The sequence below is a fragment of the Plodia interpunctella genome, chromosome 6 (genome assembly GCF_027563975.2).
Source record: "Plodia interpunctella isolate USDA-ARS_2022_Savannah chromosome 6, ilPloInte3.2, whole genome shotgun sequence".
Classification (NCBI taxonomy): domain Eukaryota; kingdom Metazoa; phylum Arthropoda; class Insecta; order Lepidoptera; family Pyralidae; genus Plodia; species Plodia interpunctella.
Window position 1 is genome coordinate 1,741,243 of NC_071299.1, and position 26,959 is coordinate 1,768,201.

At 33.0% G+C, this 26,959-nt stretch overlaps 1 protein-coding gene and 1 long non-coding RNA gene across 12 annotated transcripts in view; one reads left to right on the top strand and one right to left on the bottom strand.

The window, feature by feature from the left end:
- The window catches only part of LOC128670511 (four and a half LIM domains protein 2), a 124,359-nt gene that overhangs the window by 92,407 nt on the left and 4,993 nt on the right, over positions 1-26,959 (top strand). For 10 of the 11 annotated variants that reach the window (XM_053746227.1, XM_053746221.1, XM_053746223.1 and 7 more), the window contains one exon: positions 1,404-1,578. In XM_053746227.1, the coding sequence (XP_053602202.1) occupies positions 1,404-1,578 (175 nt within the window). Of the gene's footprint in view, positions 1-1,403; positions 1,579-13,788; positions 14,099-26,959 lie in introns of those variants that run through there. The other variant, XM_053746230.1, reaches the window with a different exon arrangement.
- On the bottom strand, positions 19,226-21,930 carry LOC128670515 (uncharacterized). The gene is made up of 3 exons (XR_008404774.1): positions 21,823-21,930; positions 19,735-19,843; positions 19,226-19,390 (listed from the first exon to the last, which is right to left on the bottom strand). It is a non-coding gene; the product is annotated as an uncharacterized LOC128670515 (long non-coding RNA).

Consider the following 26,959-nt stretch of genomic DNA (forward strand, 5'->3'; position numbering starts at 1 on the left):
ACCTTGATAATGCTGCTCTTGAAAATGTTAAGTCTTAACATCATTATTTTTAACTCCGACGAAAAAGAGGGGCTTTACAGTTTTACTCTGTAACGATTGAAATTAATGTTGTTTAGGTTAATTGAAACGAAATCTTCATTGCGAGTATCCTTAGCTGTTAACAGAAATTGCACCCCGTTTTATTTTATTGTATTGTAGTATATGCCAAGGATTTTGTATATTGATATTTTATTTAATGTGCTGTGCACTGTGCTATGCTATGTTTGATTCTGGTGGAATATTGCAACTCAATTTTGAATATCTTGATCTTGCGCTGCAGTTTTGTATGTATACACGTTTAGTTTGGATGACAATGAATGACGACAATTAAATCAAACATTTAAAAAAGTACTCCTAGTAAATTTAAATGTTATAACGTAGCTATACACATACATCATCCATTGTAAAGATAAGTTCTCCCATCATTTGGTCACTGAACTTCCAGAATTTGAGATCCAAATGTTTATTATGTCGAATGCTTATCTTGACTCGTAAATATACGGTGATTCATAATCTAAAATAGATATAAGATGGTTACGTAGTCGACAAGGCGTATGCAAAACACTAGATCTTTATGTGTGTAAGATATCGGCAATAACTGGGGAACTCGGAATAATGACAGAAATGTAGAATGTAGAATGTAATAGATCAAAATAGACCCTGAGCCTGAGCTTCAACAAACGGGAAAACACTCAGATGAGAGAGAACTCAATAAATTTCAAGTATTTTAATTTAAATCTAACATCGTGATGTATTTGTAATGTTGTATTATTTTCTGATGTAATTTAAATAATCTTGCCAGCTATATTTCATTTACATTTTTATTCTTAATTCTATGCTTGCAATCAATTACCGTCAGGAGGTAGAATCCTGGTTAATGCTAGAGAATCCAAATAAGCAAGACTTAGATTTTTATCTAAGGTAGTAATTACGCCCACGTGCGCTATGGAAGCTACTGCTAGTTCGGAAAACCGAGTTTTTGTTACAATTCACTCATCGCGGGAATTTCCATATTGTTTAGTGGTGGCTTCTTTTTGCATTCGTGCTTCATTCAGAATTTTACAAAGTTTTGTAAAATGAACGTTTTCGGATTTTCTCATAGAAAATGTTCATATACTACTATGATTTCTCAGCATGAATACTTATAACAACAACGTGTCAGAACATGGCAGTAAATTTAAATGTCAAAAACCAAGATTCTCCTGCTTTAGAGGCACGCTTAGTCCGTTGGTTTAGGTTACCGCTATTAGATGTTTTTTTTACACCACGTCATAAATTAGTAACCCTCGAGGTTGGGACCCTTAAAGGTGTCCTTCAACGCACTAGTTTTAAATTATTGAATGAATAATCTCATTCTTCCCCAGGATCTGTCTTACAAGGACAAGCACTGGCATGAAGCGTGCTTCCTCTGCGCGAAGTGCCGCGTGTCACTAGTAGACAAGCAGTTTGGCAGCAAGTTGGACAAGATCTACTGTGGCAACTGCTACGATGCCCAGTTCGCCAGCCGTTGCGATGGCTGTGGAGAAGTTTTCCGTGCCGGTAAGTTTATCATCTTCTTCTTTTACTTCTGTTTCAACTTCTTACTCTAGCTGGGCTAGCAGTTCGGCAAGTTAAACTACTGAGACAACTATTCTGACATTCATTTCGCTAGTAGTTGCGATGACTGTGAAGATTTTTTCCGAGTTAATTTATTATCTTCTTTTATTTCTGTGTTGACTAGCAATTCAGCTCCAAGTCTGACCAATTGGTGGACAGGGCCTCATAATAGATGGCGCAGTAGATGATTTCTACTATGGTTACTTTTACGAAACTCTGTTGACCAGCTGTTGCCGATGACTATGGTTACTGCTGAGATTATTTTTTTCTATATCTATCTCTAGAACTTTTGATAATGTTGCTTTTTCTCCCTCTGTGCCTTCAAGTAATTCTGCTCCAAGTTATAAACAATCTATTACATTACGGATTATTCCAATCGCAAAATTCCTATATAGCAATATTTCTGAATTCCATAATACCTGAAACGTAAATTATAATTTTAAACTAGACCAGACTAAATATTTATCTATATACGTATAATATATGAATAATTACTTTTTAAACCTCAAATGAGTTTTGGCACTTAACATGCAACAGATAATTAAAAACGTCAAGCTTCTCACGTTTTTAGTCTCGGCAAAAAAGTTTATAAACATGATAATAATATAATGCAGTTCGTAATGTGTTATTTTTATTAAGCGTAACAAGCTTTAGATCATGTGTTTTAATGGAGTCGAGATGGACAATGTTATTGATTTATTAAAAATCATTAGGTCTTATTTTTTCATATAAAAATAATACAACTTCACATCAATATTTCTCATAAAAGACAATACTCCCGACCTTATTGAAAACAACTGATGTAGAATAGATTTGCCTGTAGCAGAAATTGGGAAAGTGAATTTCCTTGCTCAAGTTTTATTAAATTGCCTCGAGCAATATCCCTTTTCTGATCCATTGATTTTTTTTTTGGTATATTTCCGACAATTTCAGTCCTTTCGCAATTCAAATCATACTTCACAAATTGTTCGTTTAATGTTAGTTTAATAATAAATCGAGTATATGATAATCGAGTTTAATTTTTTAATCAACAAAGGCGGTTCTTTTGCGACTTGACTATTTTGAAACGAAACTATTTGGTCATATTTTTTAGTTATTTAGTCACTTAATTATTCTCGTTTACATTAGTTCTTATATAAATTACTTATTTACATTAGTTCTTATATAAATGGCTTGGTATTGAAAGTCATAATGTAGTTATTAATTATATTTAAGTAAGTAGACAATATTATGTTTTAGTTCATATAACATTTTATTGAACATGTGGACATCGTATTGATCATGAACCAGATATATAAATCAGTACTAGTGTTGAACTAAAAGCACGGTCTATATTACAGGTTACGTAAAAAAACCCGAGCCATCAAATTGATTATTATATATAGCCATAGCAATCGTAATTAGTAACAATCTTTTCAAATACAATAAAAATAACATTTTGAATATAACATACTTATAAACCGTTACGAGAATATTCAATAATTTAATTTGCTAGATGAGTTTTAAATACGTATCTCAGTGACTGACTCGTGTCAAATTACTCTTGATTATTTTATAATCTGTGGATTACGTAATACAAGGATTTAACCCATTTGAAGATGTGATCATTATATATTTTAGTGTATTTGATATATGAAAGATTTATTCGTTTATATTTTACGTTGTTAGTGAACGATAAATCAAAAACGCAAGATGAAAGGAATATTATGACTTATCAACATTTTTCTTTCTACATGACTATACCTTATATTCTTTTTAAAAAGCTATAATATATTCCACTGCTGGACAAAAGCCTTCCAACACTTTCCATAAATACCTGTCTTTGATAATATTCCATACACGTTTTATCAAACGCCCAAAATTCATGCGATCATTTTTTTTTGTTTTTTGTTGATCTATGAAATAGCCCTAAGCCTACATTATAACATTTTTTAGTAATTTATTGCCAGTAATTTCAAAGTAACGCAAAGCATCTTCAGCTGCTGTTAACGCAAAATGTATGATATTTCCAAGTTACGTGATATAGCTATTAATCTCATCTAAATATGGAGAGCATAAATCGTAGATAACGTATACTATACGCTGAATTTACTCTATATGTGACATACAGACACATAAAACTATTAAGGTGTCAAAATAGTAAATTACATGCCTACAATCCCACTCACTCACTATGTTTCTAAGAAAAGCGAAAAATGTTGTAAAAAAATTACATAGCATATGTTTACAAACATTGAAACTGAAAATTAATATTATTATATCAAACTAAAATCCCATGAATAGGGTATATCCCATAATGTTACAAAATTTACGAGTAACCCTCAGTAGTCGTGAGATGTAACATTTTTTAATGATGAACTAAAGGATAGAGAATAAGAAATTTGAATGTATAATCTGAGGAATATCCCTGCAAAATAGTTTATCCTTCCTATCTGTATGTCTCAAACACACTGCATCGTAAGTCGCAAGTAGTAAGCCATACAAGCCTCGACGTCCACCCTCTGAATAAGGCATAGGAAGGTGATTCGGCCAATGGCGTATAAAAAATCCGGCCAGTGTCAATACCGCAACCTCGCCGCTTCATGTTCCATAGACAATTTCGACTTTTAAAAATATATATTACAAAATGGCGTCATGAAACGTCATCGTTTTCGGCGGTTTTTAAGTTTTTATTAACCATATTTGTTCGTTGAAAGTAATTTATTTTAATTGACAGGTTGAGTCATTTGCGTTAATTAAACATTTTGAGCGGTAATTAAACAATTTGTTGTCGAATTAAGATAAAAATTACTCACTGTCTTAAGTTTAACTTTATAGGTAGTAATATATTTTGTTAATTTTTATATATTTGAAATTCAAGTTTTAGGTTTAAATCTGAAGAGTTTATTACAATTCAGTAGTCTAAAAAATTCACACTTTAGCACAATTCTACGGCGGTAAATAATATATTTTTTGTTTCTATTCCAGTCTTACATAACTAAAATAAATTACTTTACCAACAAATTGAGCTAGCAACTCGTGTTGATATTTTCCCTCCATTTCACGGATTAAGATCTAACAAAAGTAGCAAACTACTAGCAACGGAGCCAAACTCTAAATAACCCGGTTCAATGCCGCACGGCTGACAGCTGAACTCCTAAACAGTAAACAATGAATTGGACTCATTCCAAACACACAGAAAGACCAATTACACGAATGTTAGACAGTGTTTGTATATGGGACGGTGGATTAGAAATACTGGATGTGACAATGAACATCAGCCATGTTCAAAATAATCACCAGTTTATTATGAAACGTTAATTGCCACTAGCATCATGAACAGTTCTACAATGGAAATTATTGATGATTTTTTCACTTGTTCTATCATCAATCAATCAATACATATAATAAAATTGAAGAATTTAAAACTTGTACATTGGATTTTTTTTTTAAATTCTTCATGGAATATACTTACTTACTGATATAGATCACGAAAATATAGTTATGGAAATTTTTGTCTGTCTGTCTGTCTGTCTGAACGCGCATCCCTCGAAATCTATCACCTTATACACTGGGTTAACATCTTAGATACATTTCATCCGGTAAATGGTCAGGTTCCCGTAGGATAATTGAAAAACTAATTATGAAGCAAAAATGCCTCAGATCCCGGGTTATAACATCTTATAGACATTTAATCTCGGAAAATGAGACGGGTCCTGTAGAAAAATTAGATACATTTCATCCCGGTAAATGGTCAGGTTCCCGTAAAAAAAAGAAAAGAAAGAAAAAGGGGAGAAAAACTGTTAATATGAAAGTTTTACACCGTTGAAGTTAGTGACTTGAAAATTTGGATTTTGGTTGTTTACAACAAATTAATGAATACGTGTTTCAGATTTTTCTGATAATTAACCCTCAACTTTCAAAAGGGGGGGTGAAAGATTGTATGAGACTTAATACGATTTTCAAGATCAAAAGCTGAAAATTCTTAGTGACACTTACTTTTTGTAGTAAATAACAGTAAGTAAATACAAAAAATGTTTAATTTACGTTTGTGGTTAATAAAAAACCGGGATGTAAAACGTCATGAAAAATGGGACGACACGCTGTAGAAAGCGGGAGTGGGAGTCGGAGCGGGAAATGGGAAGGAGACACGTAGTGGGAAACGGGACGGGACACGTTGCGAAAAACACGATCGCACAATATATAGGAAACGGTACGGGATATACATTACATAGCAGGAAGCGGGACGAGACACACAGCGGGAAACAGGAAATTGAACTAAAGATGAGAAAAAATGCGAATTTAAATCATATATATGTTTACCAGTCTTACAGAGTAGGTATGCGATAAAAAAAATTCTGAGATTTTGCTACGCAATTCACGCGGGCGAAAGCTAGTTTTAAATATAATGGAACTTATGTGGATTTTTTTATTGTCATTGTTAACATCAACAGTTCCATAATGGAACTACTTGTTACGTTCAAATTTGCCTATAACCTAATTAATATAGGTATGTATGTAGTATGTGCATATTGCAAGGATTATTCTGTATGTTATTCTGTAATAACACACCTAATAATTATGAACGAGAAGTCACTAAACTTTATTTTTCTAGATTTTCTTTTTCCTCTGAGCGTTACCAGGTCTAAAGCGGGGGCCGAGGCCCGCATTCCTAGTTTTTCTTCTTCGCTTCGCGCAGCATCCTTATTTGTCCAAATCTCTATTTTTAGAAAAGACATAGAATTTTAGTACTTCTTAGCTTCTTAACTAATTAAAAGTATATAGTTATTTTACAGTGAATAAATACTACATCTAGTAAAATTTTATCAAATTAATGGTCGCACTTGCTGGGCCTCTAATTGGAAAGTGGATCGGAAACTAATGGATTGAAGGGAAGACATTGTTTGGTCGGGGGAGGAGATAATTGATTGGGGCGCGACGAATTGGGGTAAAGTAATTTAATCACGTATGTTAATATGTAATCATGGTGTTGATTAGATTTTAGTGATGAATACTGTATATCGTACTTGTATATCTGGCAGTAGCTAAACTCCTGCAGTCTTCGTTGGTACGTTCGTTGGCAAATTACGTAGGAAACAATTATATCTGGCTATGTCGCCCTGCCCGGCCCTGGCAGAAAGAGCAAACCCAAGTGCTGGCTTATTGTCCTCATGGATGATATGCGTGTCAATGGTCTGACAACTAGGGATTCCATCGACCGTGCGGAGTGAAAACGAAAATGTAGGAACGCGGACCCTGGGCTCCGTCGTTCAATGGCGGGGAAGGAACCGGGAGAACGCTCAGATAAGGATAAGAGAGACTTCATGTATTAACGTGAACATTAGAAGAGATTTCTCTTATATACTAGAAGATATACAGTCACATGCTTTAATATACATGCTTTAATACACATACGGTTGTGATTGCAAAGTAAAAAATTTAATGATGTTATATTTATTAAGAACAAATCAAATTGGCAATGAATGAGAAATTAAGACAAAAATAAATTTGTTTTCAAACTTTATTTTACCTAAACCCCATTAAAAATTTATAAACGATTTAAATTATTTTATCTAATTTTTGTACAAGATGACCTAAGTTTTTGAAACTCCTGATGTGATATTAATCATTTTATTTTTTCAATGCAATTTACGTAATAGATCTCCCGGAGTGCATGCATGTCCGTCTCTAAAGGTTCCGACTTATGTCAGAAACTTTTTAATACCGCTATTTTTTTAGTTATTTTTTTATATAATCATGGAATATTTATATATTACATCCGTTTATTAATCAATATGATAAAATAGCGTACTTTGCTTTTTTCCGCGCATGTTAATGTTAACGTCAAAGTTGACTGGTGCAACCCACTCTTAGTGTGTAATATTAAATGGCTATTCAAGGACTCCCACTGCCATCCGAGACCGAAGATGATACTCCGCCACGCGGAAGTGTTGTAGACATTGCAATAGTTTTTTTTTTATTAAAATAATATTTATTAAATGGGTGAATTAGGTGCAATGTTAATTTTATAAATGTTTAATTGTAAAAAAAGATTCATTACTCAAAAAAATGTGCGACAATGAAACGCTATATAACGCCGCGTTCAAACGGTCGTGAAATTCACCCTAATATACTACCCCGTACGGAGCCGGGCTAGGTCGCTAGTAATATATATCAAAAAAGTTAATTACGTAGTAGACACATTTGTCCAGTTATCTCACTTTCAACATTAAAAACCAAACCACAATGAGTCATGCGCGTGGGCAGCCACGATTGATTTTGTTGTCTTGTTACTACTTATACTTATACGATATTGTGTGTTTTACTATAATATATAGATCAAACGGCCTTGGATCACCTTTGTGTGAAATAGTTGTAAATTTAATGTACCTATTTATGAGTCAGTAACCAAAATGTTTTAAGTAAGTTTACTTTGATTCTTCGCGACTTGCGCACTTATACCTGACTAGCGGCCCGTCCCGGCTTCGATCGGGTAAAAACATAATAAATTATACACCTAAACCTTCCTCAGGAACCACACTATCTATTGGTGAAAACCGCATGAAATTCCGTGCAGTAGTTTTTGAGTTTATCGCGAATAAAGTCAGATGCGGTAGAGGACTTTGTTTTATAAATATATAAGGTTTTATAATATGTAATGATTATAAAAAACCCATCCCACGTAAAGGAAGTTTTAAAGCTGTTACTTAATGCAAGTGTTAAAGTGTTAAAGGTGTAAATCAACTGTAATTTTTTTTTTTGTTCAATCAAGTTCTCTTTTATTACGAATGGCATTGTAACAAGTCGTGCACGACAGAAGCTTCCGATGTAACATCTGTTATAAGCCAACAAAAACACTGAAACACATTTATATAATAATGGTTGGCAATTACGTGCGTCCATAGGAAATCCGGAGACAACGTTTTTTTTTTAATACCAATGTAGAAATGTATAATTCTCTATTATAATCTTGGAGAAATAAATAACTTATGTGACTATACTATATGTTCTATAGTATGAATTTATTTATTTCTTTTTTTATTGTAATAAAAACTACTAAAATCTATTATCTTTCGGGGTTGTGACGCAGCGAAGTTCGGGCGAAGATCGGGGCCAGAAATATCCTTAAAATGTTGAATATTCGTCTGTGATTTGACAACCCTAGCACCATTAACACTATTTCATTTTACAAAAAGAATAATCTATGCTATATATGGTTTGAGGAGAAGGGATTCCCTTAGAGATATTTTAAAGATTAATATTTTCACTTTACCCCCACAATACATATTTGACAACATTATGCATGTCCGGAAAAATTTAAACTTATTTTAAAAAGTTGGTGATTACACTGATAGAGCCTTACGTAATAAAGATAATTTGTCTGTCCCCGGGCATCGGTTGGCCCAAGTTAGAACGTCTTTTGTTGGGAACTTTATCCGTTTTTATAACAAATTGCCTAAATGGATTCTTGATTTGCCGGACAAAAAATTTAGAAATTATATAAAAGAAGTACTTTGTAAAAAGGCATATTACACTAATTTTTAATATATGTATGAAACCTATATTTGTTAAATGACGTCCTTGGAGAAAAGGCTGCGGTGAAGTCAATAAGTGATATATATCATCCTAAATTGAATAAAGAATTTTTAATTTTGAAATTTGAAAAAACCCATCGCTGGCCTGACGTCAACCCTTCTTGGGAATACTATTGTTGTTAAGGGACATTTAGGGACACATAGCCCAGGCAGCTGAGCTGAGAGGTCATCCGTGGGCATTAGAGTGGTCCTATTCTAAGGCGGAACCACACAGCAAACAACTAAAACCTATTAAATACCTATAAATTATCTAGATGAAGCTTTTTTCTGTAGTCGTGCAAAATTATTAAGTAATCCATTGACGATTTATCAATCTTCGATAAAAAAATATTGTTTTTAAACACTAATATTTAAATTGGCGGCGTAGCCCGTAGCATTCGTAGGCTTCGTAGCGTGGTCGTAGCACTCAGCGGTGCCTGGAAAATATCTTGTCTAATTGACATCTCGTGCGTGCTTCTATTTTCAAAGTTACATTTTAAAATTTTAATTTTACTAAGGACGGTATTCCATTCCATTTAACAAATTCTTTGTCCAATATCTCTCTCTCATCTGAGCTTGTTCCCGACAACACACCTAATAAACACATGCTCATTTTTGAAACTAAACCAGTTCAGTATTTTTGCCAAATAAAATGTATAAACAAGCACTCATACGAGTATTATTTACATAAGATCATCCCTTGTTCACCTTTTTATTTTAAGACTAATTTACAAAGTTCAAACAGCATCATCTTGATCCCACGGATGAGTAAACAGTATAAAAAAACTTCAATACAAAAACAAGCCGGATGACACCAGCGTGGGTGATTATACAGCCAAAATATTTGCCACTCAAAAACTAAAAATGAATCTAATTACTTTGATAATACGGTTTATTTTAATATTTTTATGTAATTTATAAGCTTGTGAATATGTCTCGGTAAGCCACGGAGCTCGTTTATTATATTAATATTCATCGTAACTGCTATATGAACGATTTAATTAGCCCATTGAAATGATGTATCGAGGCAAATAAATATTCATACGAACTCCATAGAGAACGGGATTTTAAAACCGTTCGAATTCGTTGCATATTTTTTAAATTTCATAATGGCATCTTGTTTTTTTGCGTGATTAGCATACTAATAAATAAATACGAAACTAATATTAAATAATACGAAAGTCTGTCTGATTGTCACGTTTTCACAGCTATATCACTAGGCCGTTTTGGATGAAATTTGGAATAGAACGTAGTTAATGGCCAACGCGGGGAGAGCTGCGGGTAACGAGGTTATTTTTTTTAATAAATTGTACATATTATTTATCAACAAAGAGATGATTTTAAATGCAATCATGATTTCAATACAAAAACAAACTGGCTAAAATACAATATCGGTTAGTAGTATTTAATCTATTTTTATTATGTTCGTGTGGTCTGAGCCCCACTTCTTGAAATTAAGAAAAAAAAATATATAAAAGTTGAAATTAGATCTTATGTAAACCAAATAAGCGAGTTATGTTTTGATCAAATCATATGCATTTTATAATTATCTAGTGTGTGAAAGAGTTTCCTTTGACGTTATATTAATGGCGCGAAAATATTTGTGTCTTAACAAATGACTGTCAAAGAATTTTCTGATGTATTATTTGATTTTGGAATGTACAATAGGTTTATCGTTTGTTGAAATAGTTATTTAGCATTTAATAGCTTTTCCTTGGCTTACATTCAAATAGATAATAAATTGGTAATCAATCTATTTTTAGAGGGAACTAATTCGCGGTAATATTTAATACATTTTCGAGATTTGATAATAACAACCATTGTTTTGAAAAATGGGTTCTCTTTAAATAGCCCTTTCTAGTAGATGTAGACATACATTGAACTAAAAAAAGGTTGTGTTTTTTTTATTACAGTTTTATTGTGTTGTCCAGAGTTACTTAAAAATATAAAGGCAAAACAACGATCTTAAAACTTAAGATTCGACATGTGTTTATTTTAATATTCCGTAAAGAATTGAAGAATGTTTAAAAAAGTTAACTGGCCAGTTCGACAGCGGAAGATTAGCTAAAATGTTTATTCCGGCAGCGATGCGGGCCGGGCGACTGTAAAGCCCTTGTTGATACGAGTACCACCGCAGTAGAGATTGTACAGTCAACAGCACGTTACATACTCAAATTCATTGCAAATTCGCCCTTATTACCGTAGGTCAAAGATTCATGCTGCGAACCATGGCTGACTGTACATTAATATAGATTCGTATATGTGTTTTCTGTCTATAAGAAATATTATACTCGTAGTAATCAAGTTCTACATTACTGTAAAGAAAACTGCGGCATATGGCCCCGCCCTAGAATATGACCACCACATTTTCTTAAGTGGATGGAGTACGATACTTAACATAGCTGATAAGCAATATAATTTTTTGTTGATCAATGGTCCGATCAAACTAACGGCCCATTCCTGCTTCGCTCGGGTAAAACCATAGTAAATAACTGTCGCATAGTTTTCAAGATCTAAGCATACATATAGGGACAGACAGCGGGAAGCAACATTGTTTTATTTATACTATGTAGTGATACACTACACACATTGACGTTATTAGAGAAATTCACTTTAGAAATCTTCTAACAAAATTGTATGTTTTTTTTACTTAAATAATGGTAACACTGCTGCCATAAATTCTCAAAGTGAGCTATGAGATTTTTTGACGCTTTTCTCGGGGCGATTATTAGCTGTTTAAAGGCAAATAGATAATTTAATGTTAAGGCCAAGACTACTTACTGTGTACCAGATCCGAACAGATTTCTAGAAAGGTTACGTTAACACACGTGCCAAGCAAATTGCAATGTAGGCGGCAATGTCAACGCATAGGGCTGAACTATAGTTAAAAGAACATAGGAACATAGATAGAACAATCTAGGCTGCGGTGAAGTTTGTTGCGCCGCTTCTTCTTCACCTGCGCTTTAGAAGCCGGCAGTAGACTTAGTTTAAGTAATTTTTGACGTCAATAAGTGATGTATATCATCCTAAATTGAATAAAGAATTTTGAATTTGAATTTGAACTTGAACATATCTATGGGCTGAACACTACATTCATATTTTGACGACCTCAGTGGCACAGTGGTAAAGTGCTTGCCTCTGAACCGAGAGATCCCGTTTTAGATCCCTGGTCGGGTCATGATGGAAAATGATCTTTTTCTGAGATTGCGACTTTATACATATTTTTAGTTATACAACCCTACACTATGCTACTAAGAAAATAGCACGGCGGATTGACTACATATTACTGAGATGGATCTCAAGAACACCGTACACATTAATTTAGCTTGCATAATTTACTTATCATTAGAAACTATTCACAGTACCTATGTTCCAAGAATCACCATGATCATACGACTGTGTGATATGAAATGGACAACGGTACATGACTTCTCTCTAATTTGCGCTTAGTCGGAAGTTATTAGATTACCAAACCAAACTATAACGGTAGCACGTCAACCTCCACAAACGTATTTCAAATTCGACCTTATTACCACCAGCATAGAAGTCTGTACAGCATTCTGACGTGAAGATCACTGTACATAATCTCACAATGATTTGGCATATTATTTTTCATATTTCGCAAAAAGTGTTTAACCGATTTTAATGGAGTTTGTGGTTTTGGAACTTTTTTCGTGCCGGATCTTTAATCACTCTTGTGATGACTCTTCACAAGATGTGTACTTAAATAACTACCCAAGAAATAAAATTATCTTTGAAATATGGTATACATATAAATTAAAGATAAATATAATTTATTGAAATGAAACTTAATTCACATTACTTAATATCTTAATTTTCCAATTTCACCCTATTATTATTAAAAATGTTAAAGCATTTTAAACTAAAGTATTTTTTTCTATTTCTGTTAAAATATTATAAAATACGACAATGAGAAAACATACTTTAGCTTAAAATATGCTTCAACTTTTTTTAATAATGGGGTAAAGGAAATCATGTTTAGAGACATATGGTAGGCACTGTATTCTTCAATGAAAATTACTTTACATTCAACGGTCGACTATATTTATTTGATTGATATTTGTTTGGGATCATTCAACAGACATTATTAATACAATTGAGTTAATACAGTATTTATGTAACGAACTAAACGTACGTGAGAATACTTTAAACACGTGTTCAACGACAACTTTGTTATGAACAAAATAACCGATAAAGTGTCTACTCTATTTAAAGATCGTTCTTGTTGTTATAAGTACAAGATGTTGCTCGCGACTTCGCTCATGAAATTTTGGGGATTTTGGATAACTACATAAGTCATGATAGGCTGTTTTATGTGATGAATATAACTAAAGATGAATACCAATTACCGAGAGATTAAATTGCTAACTCGTTTTTAGGTCGCGGTCTGCTCAAATTAATGGTCCCATTCCGTCAATTAATGTCATAAGTCATAATTGTTTCCTCATTTGTAACAAGACGAAGATGATCTTTAACCACTATCTGAAACATTTCTCATATTCGATTAAGTTCAATCTGCAGCTTACAAAGTGCCTACACAAAGGTCTCCCTCCACAAGTGGTGGCAGAGCAGCCAGTACGACACGGCGCGCCGCGAAGCCTACACGTCAAAACGTCACTGTCACGAATTCGCGCTCTTTTTAACTTTTTAAATTCGGTAAAAGATCACGATGTCCGCGGACGTGTTGAGTGATGACCTAAAGTCACGACTACATTTGACAACAAAAACTGTAGGTCAGGACAGGATACGAAGGGCAAGGGAGAATAATGAGGATGTAGCAATATTGTCTATGTTCCTGCCAAATGCGACCGCTGAAAGGGAAAACAAGAAATTCTGTTGTGCGTTACGGGATCAGTGCCTTCTTGGAGACCCGAGGAAAACAATCGCAGGTTTATTTTTATTTATATTAAATTATTATTAGAAAGGTTTTGCGTACTAGGACCTAAAATGAGCCGGTTGACATGAACTACCCCAGTGCAAAAGTATAAATAGCTCAACTGCTCTGTTAATTATAGAAATAATACAAGAATACTATCTTCAAAGGTCACATGTCTCGGACTTGAACTTTACATCAATGTCAAGGTGCGTTAGATGTTTATCGATATCGATTCTATTAAATAAACAACAACAGTTTAAAGTGGCTATCATTTCAATAAGTTTTATTTACAAAACCGGATAGAATCCTCACAAAACTTAAAGTATAGAATAAATAATTAGGTATAGAATATATATTATTCTAAATTTGGTAGCAAAGGTTGACAGAGCTAACATAAATAATAAGATAACGTCAAGGGGGCATAATTTCTATTTTACTTTCATAATTAATAAGATCATAGAATAATTGGGACAGGTAAACTTAGTGTATGAATAGACTTCGACTATAGCTTCATTGGCATGAAAATTGCTTTACTAAGCCAATGAAACGATTTTAAGAAAGAGATATTTCTTTCTATTTTAACATTAGGTTTACCTATTTATTAAAGAGAACGTTTCAGTAAATAATTCCCTCCCTCGGAAAACTTTTGACAATTTTCCGAATCGAATGGTCTGTCATAATCGTTACTCGTTTTTAATTCATTTCATTTACCTAATGAAAATTAACCATAGAATCGTTCAATTATATTAGAAGCCGCGGATATTTTGTGTTTTTTTTTTCATCATCGAAGCAAATGCTTGTCGACTCACTTGTAATTTATTAAAAAATAATGTATTTTTTATATTTCAAATTTATTTTTGTTATAAATATTTTATATACTTACTTATTTTATGTACTTACTAAATATAATAATCATTATTAGTTTCTGTGAATTATTAGACTTAAAGTCTAAGAATATAATTATTTTGGAATATGTAATTAAAATTGTAAATATAATATTAACTCTTCGAATCAGTACAAAATAACTCAGTTTTTTTGTCGTAGCAAATAATAATTGATTGAAATAAATATTGGTTTAAAAGTTTGCATAAAATTAGCAAATATAAATTTAGATTTACCGACGGCTTATTAATATTTCGTTAATTAAAACTCGAACTGGGCCAATTAGGGAGCGGGTGGCAGTCGGACGGAGATAGCAATTATCTCCTTCAAAGCACAATTAAGATGAAATGTATCTTACCTTTAACTTAACCCAGTTACACAACTCATCACTAGTCTAGCATAAACAGTTATAAAATATTCGTTTAAATGTATATTAATACCTGTAATGTTAGATCTTAAAAATGTCTCGTATACTAAAGGCCCGATACGAAAAATCTTGCCTAAACACACAAAAAAATACACGAATTTAAAATATTACTTGCTTTTTATAAATTATTTATCAGTTATCACTAGACTTGTCAGTCTTTTGTTTAAAACATGATTACTACACTTTTCTTTTGATATAATATGTTATATTCTGGCGAAAAGACTATTAATGCTTTGATTTGCATAAACAAACAATATATATAAAAAGTTGTATTATTTTATTTATATTAATTTCAAATCTATTTCGTAATATGTGCCCAATTTTATTGCTCGAATTGTGTACACAATTCGGATGAATGTTTTATGTAATTCTAAATGTAAATACAGACAACATTATTCAACGAAATTCATCAGTAAACCTTTCCATTAGAATAATGAATACAAATGGAGATTTACTTCCTCCATTGTCGGGCGACCTCGGGCAGATTCGGGATTCGGGAAGAAATCGCTATCACGTCCCTTTTCAAACCTTTTATTTAGCTTTTATTAATGGCTATGTTTTATTCATGTCACAAACAAGCGGCTGGGATTAATTTTGTACTTTAAATCAACTTTTCAATTAATATTATAAATGTGAAAGTGTTTGTTCTTCTTTGACGTCAAAACAAAGTTATTATTAATGTGATTTTTGTGTGGATAGTTGGAAGGGTAGAGATTTTGCATAGGCTTTTTTCCGCGAACGGAGTTACGTGCAACCGGGATAAATAACACAGATTCAGCTAGCCCTAAAACGAGTTTTCTTGTGTGAAGGGATATCAATATATATTATGAAATGACTCTGTACCACAAATACCACTTCAAAAGAATATAATTTAAATTTGCTAAAAAATATTCAATAATTCAATATTATTATATACTACATAACGTAAGTAATAGTTGTAACTCCCTACACCGTATCCAGCTTAATTATTTTATTAAACTGTCTATCTTTCCTATAATTAGCCGGTCTTTTATTAGTATTTTAATATTAATAGCTTCTAACATCAAAGCATTCGTGGCCATAAAAAGTTAACGATCATAGACAATCCGAGTTCTTTTTATAACTTTACGACGAATATTATGGATTGGTTGTTCATATTCGATTGTCCTATAAACATGTTGTACCGAAAAATTTTGAAATAATACACCTTTTAAATTTTAAAATACTTTCGGTATTTATATTTGATGTTATGCCGAAATAAAATCGAGTGTACCTAAAGTTTTTTTTTAATTATCATGATTTTTAAATTTGAAACCATTGAAATTTCTTTAGAATGAAAAAAAAAACAAAACATCTCAGCTAGCTCTTGTCGAGTCAACCGTTCGGAAACCTTTTCGCGTATAATTCTGTAATATCCGCTAAATGGCGGGAAAATGCCAGGAGCCGGCGCCTTTCGTCTGCACTCCGCGCCGCCACATTACCGTTTCCGTTTCCGCATGAAAAAAAAAGAAACATCAAGTAAAATTAATATTGAAGTACGCATGAAATGCTGAAAATTAAAATGCGGTTTTATGGAAGTTATTTAGAAATTCCATGTTTGTTTCCACACACTAATCAAAGCATTTATTCAGAAATTAGACCTTCACATAGTTACGGAGTATAGGGCTTTCATCCAGCAAAAAATAACTATACCTAGGTAGGTAAAAAAAACCTGGAAAAATCATAAAATCACGCGGAAGAAGCTGCGGGCAAGGGCAAAATGTATATTTAAGGAAATATTATATTTATTAGTTCTTAACAAACGTTTCCTAGCTATAAACAAGTTTAATTAGCCATTTAATTAATGAAATTTTAGTATTTATTTTAACTGAAACTATATTAGTTATGACATACGTCAATGGATTAAAATAAACTAACAGTTTCCACTTGTGTAACCATCATTTCTTTTGACACATTTATTTGATTAACAATTTTACCGAAGTCACGGTTAGTAATAATCGAAATAAAATTAATTGTTAAGTTCCTACTTCTTACTAATCCTATCCCACCTTATTATAAATGCGAAAGTTTGTTAGGATGTATATTTGTTACTCTTTCACGCAATATCTACTGGACAGATTGTTATGAAATTTGGTTCACGGGTAGAACCTGGAATGATACTTTTTATTAAGACCCGTGAAAAAAAATGGCGCATACGTGTGAGAAGATATATTTTTCCTTTTTATTTTTATTCACAGTTTCGCTAGGTACAGAGTTAATGAATAGTTTAACTTAAGTGTTAAACTAAACTTAAAGTGAGTCCAACTTTTACTAAGCTTTCTCTTGTAAAGTTCCCTGCTAGTGTGGGCCGTAGGTTAGTGCGGCTTTTGATTGTATATATTAATTTGATAAGCGAAAGTCGGTTCGGCGATACTGTTATTAATTTATTAATAGTCATTTTTAATAATAATTATAGTAACACCCACAGGATAGACAAATAATGGTTTAAAATATCAGTGAAAGACATTATTGACGCTTCATAACTCTTTAGAAATGAATAATCATTTCTAAATTTATTTTCGTATTAGCACAACTTATCAAATACCATCCTTATAGCTATTTTGTTCTTAAAATTCTAACATCATTCGATTAATTATTAATTTAATTACAGCTTCAACTCTGCAATTATTCATCAAACCATAATAATAAGTGCCAAAGTCCATATGTATTTGCCTGTCACACTTTCACGGCTAAACCACTGAGCCGATTTTGATGAAATTTGGAAAATACATAGTCAATGACCTGACCTCAAACATAGGCTATACCACATGCAGAGTTGCAGGCAACAGTAGGTAATAATATGAAAAATCTTGACACCATTTTTTTTTAAACAATCCATAACAACCAAGGGAATCAACTTATTAGTCAACAATTTAACGACATCGTTAACATGTCGATTCAAAATTGCGTGCAATAAACATATGTACTGAATTAAACAATATTATAATATCAATAAAATCGCGAACAAATGAACGATGTGTTATTTCGCGAACGTTCGTTTCGCAACCTCGCGGAAAGTCGAAGTTGAAGGAGTAAGTATATTGGTCGTTTTGGGTAAAATGACTCATGTTTAAAAGTAATCTTCAGTAAATTGTAAGAATAATTTATCCTCCGCTAGATATCTAGATTAACGGCCCGTTAAGGTTCGATCGGGTAAAAACATGATAAATTAAAACACCTAAACCTTCCTCAGGAAACACACTTTCTACTGGTGGAAACCGCATGAAAATCCGTGCAGTAGTTTTTGAGTTTATCGCGAATAAAGTCAGATGCGGTAGAGGACTTTGTTTATACTATAGAGACTATAGGCTCTTGGGGTAGAGGCGCACGGGTGTTGTACAGAAAGCTCAGCAAATGGCTGAGCGACGCTACAGGTGACCATCGCGCAACGAATCTCCATTGCACTTCAGCGCGGGAATGCTGCCTGTGTGATGGGCATCTTTCTTGGCCCCCTAGGCAGATAAATATTTAATAGATTTTAGTTTCTAAGCAGTTTTTAATGTATAAGTTTTTTAATAGATTTTAGTTTCTTTTTTAATTTTTATTTATATAAGTCAACACAACAGACACAAGTAATAATATTACAAGGTTTCTTATTAACTAATAGTATTCCAACTTAGCATCCTAAGCGTGTATGCACTATATTGCTTTGGCTAAGTATGTTCTAAAGACAATATATAATAAAGGAATCTTTTGCTCAAGTAAATATTTACAATCATTCATGAATATAATTACAAAAACAATTTATAAAAACAATTTTACCAGACTATGTACTAGTAATGTTTTAATTTTAAAAGCCTATGAATGTAATTTATTGCCTTATTTGGTGCTCTCAAATAATCCCTACTTTCGTAATGTCCTTAATCTTGAGAGGTTTTTAGTGTCTGTATATGGCCAACATATGGCCAGCGGCCGCTCGCCTTGGCCTTGGGTGCCCTTATCTCGTGTGATTGATCCTTTAATCTCTCGGATGTAACTCTTGAAGTTAGACATTAGGCATTAGTTTTGTATTTGGATGGATGAGTAATGTAATAATAGATGTGTGAGATAAATTTGACTGATAAAATATGATATCACTGATTACAAAGTTATAAAACATTATATACTTACCTATTGCGATACGCACACACTTTGTAGCTTAAATTTTCTTTATATAAGTGTAAGTTTGTGTGTGCGCGTGTCAAAATAAAGACTATTCTATTATATTTAAATAGTAGAATTTGCGTGGACTGTGAACTAATTGGGTAGATTACTAAATACCATGATAAAAACGTATTTATCGTAATTAAAGTTTAAAATGAATGTTATCTAAACGCAATTACCTCTTATAGCCTAAGCAATGCATTTCGAATGCTCCTTATCGTCTAAACATCACGTGTCAACCCAACCAGGTGCATAAACACGTGCCCGATAAAGTTTACCGCCAAATACCTGAAACAGAATGGCCGATATATCAGTCCTTTTTGCAAGAACTGGCCACATGCGTGACTGTCTCGTTTAAAAGCTAACGATAAAGCAATTTTATTTTTTTTATTCAAACGGATTCCACAAACTATATGACGGCATGGCGTTCAAATATCTGATTTGAATTTAGAATTCATACATAGATTACGAGACAGACATAATAATCTTGCAGCAAAATAAAGAAAATGATTTTATAACTGTCTACTGTCTGTGTTATAAAACAATTTTCTAGTTCATGAACATAGCAATCTATTGTTTGTCATTTTTAATACTTAAGTACATTTTGATTAACATCAAATAAATGAGATATAGGTAATACAGTACAAGTAAATCTGTACACAAACATTTACGATATTAAAAATATATTTTAATTAATAACCGCAAATTAACAAGCTAGCTAATCTTCATTTCCATCTTATTTATAATTAATTCAGAACATACTCAGTATTTACCCGTACACATTGACCGCGGAGCGTGTTCTGTTGATCACACATTTTATTCTATTTAAATACTCCATGTTTAAATTGCTTTAGTCATGTAATGGTACACAATGTCACCGAAACTCTTCATCTTTGAACCGGTTACACTAAAACCGTAATAATTCTAATTACAAGGCAATAAAGTCGAAAATGTAACGGTCAGCCGTAGCTGATGACCGCGGAGTTGATAATTTGTCTATGCCCAACCTTGATCTTACATCATAGCTAATATTGTAAAGAAAACTCGTCTTAGGTTTATACAAATACGATGGACGCGCGCTATGGATCCTCTGACAAAATATCTTTGTTAATGTTTTAAAAAAATATCTCTAGTTACACATTATGACATATTTATTTGAACTTAAGTTGTAATCATAAATATAGTCTCTCTCATCTTGGCGAGTTCTCGGTGTCATTCGGGGCTGTGACGCCATGAAGAATGAGGTGTGTGGTCACAAAGTGGAAATTAAACTTAAAAATTTCGATGATTCGGTTTTTCGAGATTTTACTACCAATCGTTGGCCATACTGGCGTCAACCAAACCTGTGTCTTGTGTCCCTTGTGTCGCTTCGTTTGACATTTACGGGAGGACATGGAGTCGTTCTATTATAGGGCTAAACCTCGCGGCAATTTATTATCTACCTACTTATTAATAACTTATTACGATACAATTATATTTATACTGTTATAAACAAAGGTTATTTCTCTTAAACAAAAGTTTATATCTCAAATAAATTAACAAATAATTTAATTTGAAAAAGTCGAAACTGATGTCGAAATTAAAAAATAATATTTTTCAATATCATGGAATAAAAACATTACGAAACCAATTCAGCCCAAAAGTTGGAAGCACTTTATTCCAGACGCCGATGTCGAAATTAAAAAATAATATTTTTCAATATCATGGAATAAAATCTTTACGAAACAAATTCAGCCCGAATTTGACAAACTTGAAACTCGAAGTCAAAGCTCGAGGCGTGCCGTTCTGCAGCTTTCGAAGCGAAAGTTGGAAGCACTTTATTCCAGACGATCTGATAGTGTCGTGGCTGCAGACAATTAAATGCAAAGCTCTTCTCACTTCGTGCCGTTTACAATTTTCAATCTGTTATGGTCTATACCACTACTTTCTCAATTTAAAAAATAAAAAGTCAGTTTAAAAAATTATTCTTGCGTAGGTAGTCCTGTCAGTTGTCAGTGCTATGGAAATTATTATTTTTCCGTAATCCGGTTAACCGTACGGACTCTACGAGCAAATGATGTGCAATATAAATTTATCGAAAAAACATTGACCTTTTCTACTGTGTTTAAATTTACATATGTAGGTAATGATGCAAAATGCTAACATATCGCATTAGATATGCTTTCTGTAATGGCAGGTTAAAATTTGGTTAAATCCCAATTAATATTATAAATGCGAAAGTACCTATTTTTGTTTCTTTGTTACCTTCTCACGCTTTATCTACTCACCAAATCTTCTCCACCAGACCGCGAAGAAGGACATAAGGTTACACTTTCATTTCGGGAAAATTACATTTCCCGTGAAAAACTCACGCGGTAAAGGTGCGGGCGAAAAATAGTAATTAATTTACTATTTTTCATAAAATAAATCGATCGCCAGAGGCAGATCGTCTGCATCCAAAGCCTACCACACACGACCTACGCGATGACATCAGCGACCTTCGGCTGTTGATAATGGCCTGTACAGTGAGCTGCATATATCAAGTTACACTTCTTGGCCTTTTCGGCTGTTATTTTTTAATTCATCCCAATTAGGACAACGAATATCGAAGATCCTTCACCGACCTTAGTGAAAGTCGTTATCAAAGACAAAAACAAAGACTATTTATTTGCAAAAAAAAAAACATTATATGTACAATGATGTAAAACCATTAGTTAAAAGGAAACTTAATCCTTCTGCAGTCCTTCATCATATTTTTAAATTCAGATAAGATTTAAATTCATCAGTAAAAAGTGACAAACTGTGTACTTCCCCAACTAACGAATAAACATTTTTTTTTTACTAATAAAAGTTCATTGAATGGCAAGAGGCAAAATGTAGTAAGGGATAAATGTAATATTAAATTACCTTTTTTATAACCATATTTTATGCAAATAAATATATTATTTAAATTTTGGGCCATAGGAACCAAGGCCCTTATAACAGCGAAGTTTGCAATGAATGTCGATATTAATAACGTTGACTGTATCCGTCGCCTCCGTCCGACAGCCAGATAATGGCCAGCGCACACTGCCTCTGTGCGTCCGTGACACGTGATGCAACAAGTGCAAACATGCCTCAAAGGGGTTCTTTCAATGTTTGACGCGAGGACTCTAGGAAACTTACAGTTAAAATGTGAACCTTAAAATAGGTTGGTTATATCGTTATGAAAAGATGATACTTCTGGCATAATAGAGGGAACTGTTTAGATGAGTATCTTTCGGCATTTCTGCTCAGCAATGGTCGTTCCGAAATGTACAGTAGTTTGTAGCTTACGTTACTAATGTATAACATCAAATTCGACGTGAAAAGAAAAGTACCTTTTAATGTCTGCTGTCTGAATACTAATACTACCAAACAAGTCTAAGTGACTTAGATTTTTTGATAAAAAAGAAGCCAATGTCAATTTTCTAATAAATTTAAAAAAATGCAAATGGCACTAATGCAAATTTTAATAAAATATAGTTTTTAATGGATATTACAGTAATTATTAGAAATTTATTTTAAAAATTCGATAACGCCATTTTAAATTATCAATTTCTAATACACTACTCTAATCTTTATCATGTCATGCCCCATTCCCGTTAGCATTAACATCCTGTCGTAAAGATACATATACTTACATGTATAAATAGTTATTAATAGACGCAATTTCTAGAAGTAAGTATGTAAATAGCTCTCCTATTGACCTAGAAAGTCGTGTCTCAGCAGGTTTTACGTTTTTTTTTTTTCATTGACAGTTACCCTCCTACGCAGTGGATATTAGGATTAGGAACACATTCCATGAATCATTATTCAAGTAACTTAGGGAATATAAACTTGTGCAGACGACTTTACGAAAAATATTAAGCTGAGGACCTAAATTATCTTGTTTCAGACTGTTGAATGTTCCAAGTTAATGAATTTGTTGTCTTTGTTATAAAGAGTATATAAAGTTTCCTAATTTTCTGTATTAAGAATGACAGAGAAGGCAGCCACGTAAAGCTATAGACGCAAGAAAAGAGTAACGCACAAATTATTGTTAAATCAACTTTATCATGGCTCAACTGATTTTGATTTATGATGGACCATGAGTTAATAAATAAATATATTAGGACAATTAGGACAAATTACACAGATTGAGCTAGCCCCAAAGTAAGTTCTAGACTTGTGTTATGGGATACTAACTCAACGATACTATATTTTATAACATATACATATATAAATAAACATCCAAAACCCGGGCAAATCAGAAAAATATCATTTTCCATCATGACCCTACCGGGGATCGAACCCGGGACCTCTCGGTTCAGCGGCAAGCACTTTACCACTGCGCCACCGAGGTCGTCAAGGCATGATAAAGTTAATTAATATATAATTATTCAACTAAATTAGACGGCAACTTGAACTACCTACTTATCTGCGATGCCTGCATTTTGTGAAAATATTAATTTTCATGGTAGTTTATGGAAAATAATTACATTATTTCTCGGCTTTTTACCTCTAGAAGTAAAATTGAAATGTTTTAAAATTCAAGATGTTCTTGAACGACAGGAACTTCCTAGATTACACATACGGCATAACAAGCATTTTGTCGTATCGACTCGGAAACTCGTTAAAGGGAACAAAACGTTTGTAGATAAAGAAATGGCGGGTTAATGTGGGTTTTTACGATTATTCTGCTTTTAATGTGAATTGAACACGCTTGCAAAGTATTCAATTTTCTTGTTGTAAATACTTAAGTTATTTTTAATAGTGTGCAAACGAGTTACCGGGTTAGCGGGTAAACCAGCCATTACGCTGTGATACGATACGCAATTTATGTATGTACGCGGTTTTTTTCACTTTCAACCTCTCGCTTTTACGCAAATAAATTATTTGGTGTTTATAACTAGAACATTAATTATTTTAAACAAAGCTCACAAAACGCACAAGAAAGGCCCGGAGGTAGTCTTAAAATCTCACTAAAATGCTAATACACGACATGGAAAAAGACCTCGACGGATTTCACGTGGGCTCGAATTCCTTTTCGCACATTTCGACTTATCAACAAACCAGTCGGTGTGGGTGTTTGTGCAAAGTACAGTAAACATTATATAGCAATTGTAACTGTGACTTGGACGCAATTAATGCATCCTTTCACTCGATCGAACAATGGTGGAAAGCGATTTAACCGTGTTGGATGATTTACCCAGACACAATATCAAGCCAATCATTTCATACGTTTTTTTGGCAGGCGAAAGTTCGCAGAAAAAAAATACTTTAACAATTATTTTCGACCAGATTTATTAATTTGGTTTTTACTGTCTTTTACGAACTTTAATCATATCAACATAAACTCAACCTTTCTTATCGAAAACAATGAAAGTTTTTAGTTAGTAGGAATTCGATTAGAATACTGCATATTCTATTTATTATTAATATTATAAATGCGAAAGTTTGTGAGGATGTATGTGTGTGGTGTATTATATTTGTTAGGTACTCTCTTGATGAAAATCTATCGGACCGATTGTTATGAAATTTGGTACACGGATAGCATATAACCTGGAATAACACATAGGCTACTTGTTATCCCGAAATTCCCACGAGAGCGAAGCTCCGGGGCGCAGTTAGTCTATTATCATTTTATTATTGCAAACAAAACATGGCAAAGAATCGTTTAGGTTCAAAGTCCTCGAGCTTATCCTCTGTTTTTCATATTACTAGTCACGCGACCAAAATGTTATCCACCACGGCATCGCCAACTTTATCCATTAAACTTTTACACATGATACACTGTTATCCTTATGACAATAGATACAGAGTCCAATTTAGCTGAGTCGTTGCTAGATTGAGCTTGTTTTCGCGCCAAAAACTTGTAATGATTTTGTAGATGCGTTATCTGTACAATTTGTTATAACGAAACTGAAGGGCAATCAAATTTACATCAAAAAAATTTCGCGTAATTTTCTTATTAGCTACTTTTCGAACTGCAAATATTTGTAATGTTTTTTTACTAAACATTTTAAGTGCCAGGGAGCAGATCATGTTTATGTATAATTTTATGCATTTGAGACGAATGACAAAGCGATAGCTGTGGCCACTTACACATCTATAGCATACTAATTAATTAATTATCTCCTTTCTAAGACTCGAAGTCCGTTTTTGTCCACTAGAGAAATAAAATAAGTCAAAATAAAATTATGTCCCGAAATCAAATTTTAACTAGGTAGTTGCATAAACTATTAACCGTTGCAATTGCAGCTCATAAATGTGCTTTTTATTATTTTCCCACATGACACATGCAACCAAGGACTCACTTTCATTGGCATTCGTACTCCACAGTCTATGGATCACGCAAACCGTGCAGTTTACGAGATTATGAGGGCATAAACAGCCGAAACAATACTATCTTGCACGAATACTTTATCGATTTCGCGAATCGGAACCATCGATATATCCGCGATGCCTCCGCTTTGATCCGTGATAGATGGCATTCAGTTGGAATTCTTACATCACAGATTTAAAATGTTAAACTGACATCCTGCTTTCGTACTTCGCCGATTCTCCATAGATTACAATAAAATAAACATAAACAATATCTACGAATTAACGATAACGGAAACAGTATTCTATTTTTTTTAAATCATGGTTTTTGGACTCCTAGCTGTAGCGAACTCACTGTTTAAATTTTTATAACACGTAAGTAATTTATGTTTTTAAATACGTATCTACAATATTTTATTAAATAATATAACTTTAATCAATACATATAATAAAATTGAAGAAAGGTCAATTTTTTTTTAAATTCATTACACATTGGATATTTTTTTTTAATTCTTCATACTTACTTACTGATATAGATGACAAAAATATAGTTTTGGAAATTTTCGTCTGTCTGTCTGTCTGAACACGCATCACTCGAAATGTACTGGACCGATTTGCTTGAAATTTGGTATGTAGGTACCTTATATACCGGGTTAACATCTTAGATACATTTCATCCCGGAAAATGAGGAGGGTCCTGTAGGAAAATTAGATACATTTCATCCCGGTAAATGGTCAGGTTCCCGTAGGATAATTGAAAAACTAATTATGAATCAAAAATTCCTCGGAATCCCGGGTTAACATTTTCTAGACATTTCATCCCGGAAAATGATGGGGGTCCTGTAGAAAAATTAAAATAACAATCCACGAAGCCGATTTACTTTAAAATTTTGTAGAAAGGAGTAAACAGAATATAAACAAATTGTTTCATACACCCGAAACTGCTGGGCTGAAATTTGGCATGTATGTGAGCACTAAGAGAAGATTTTTGGAAATTCTACTCCGAAGGGGGTGAAGGGGGTGAAAAGCTGTAAATATGAAAGTTCTACACCGTTGAAGTTAGTTACTTGAAAATATGGATTTTGGTTGTTTACAACAAAGT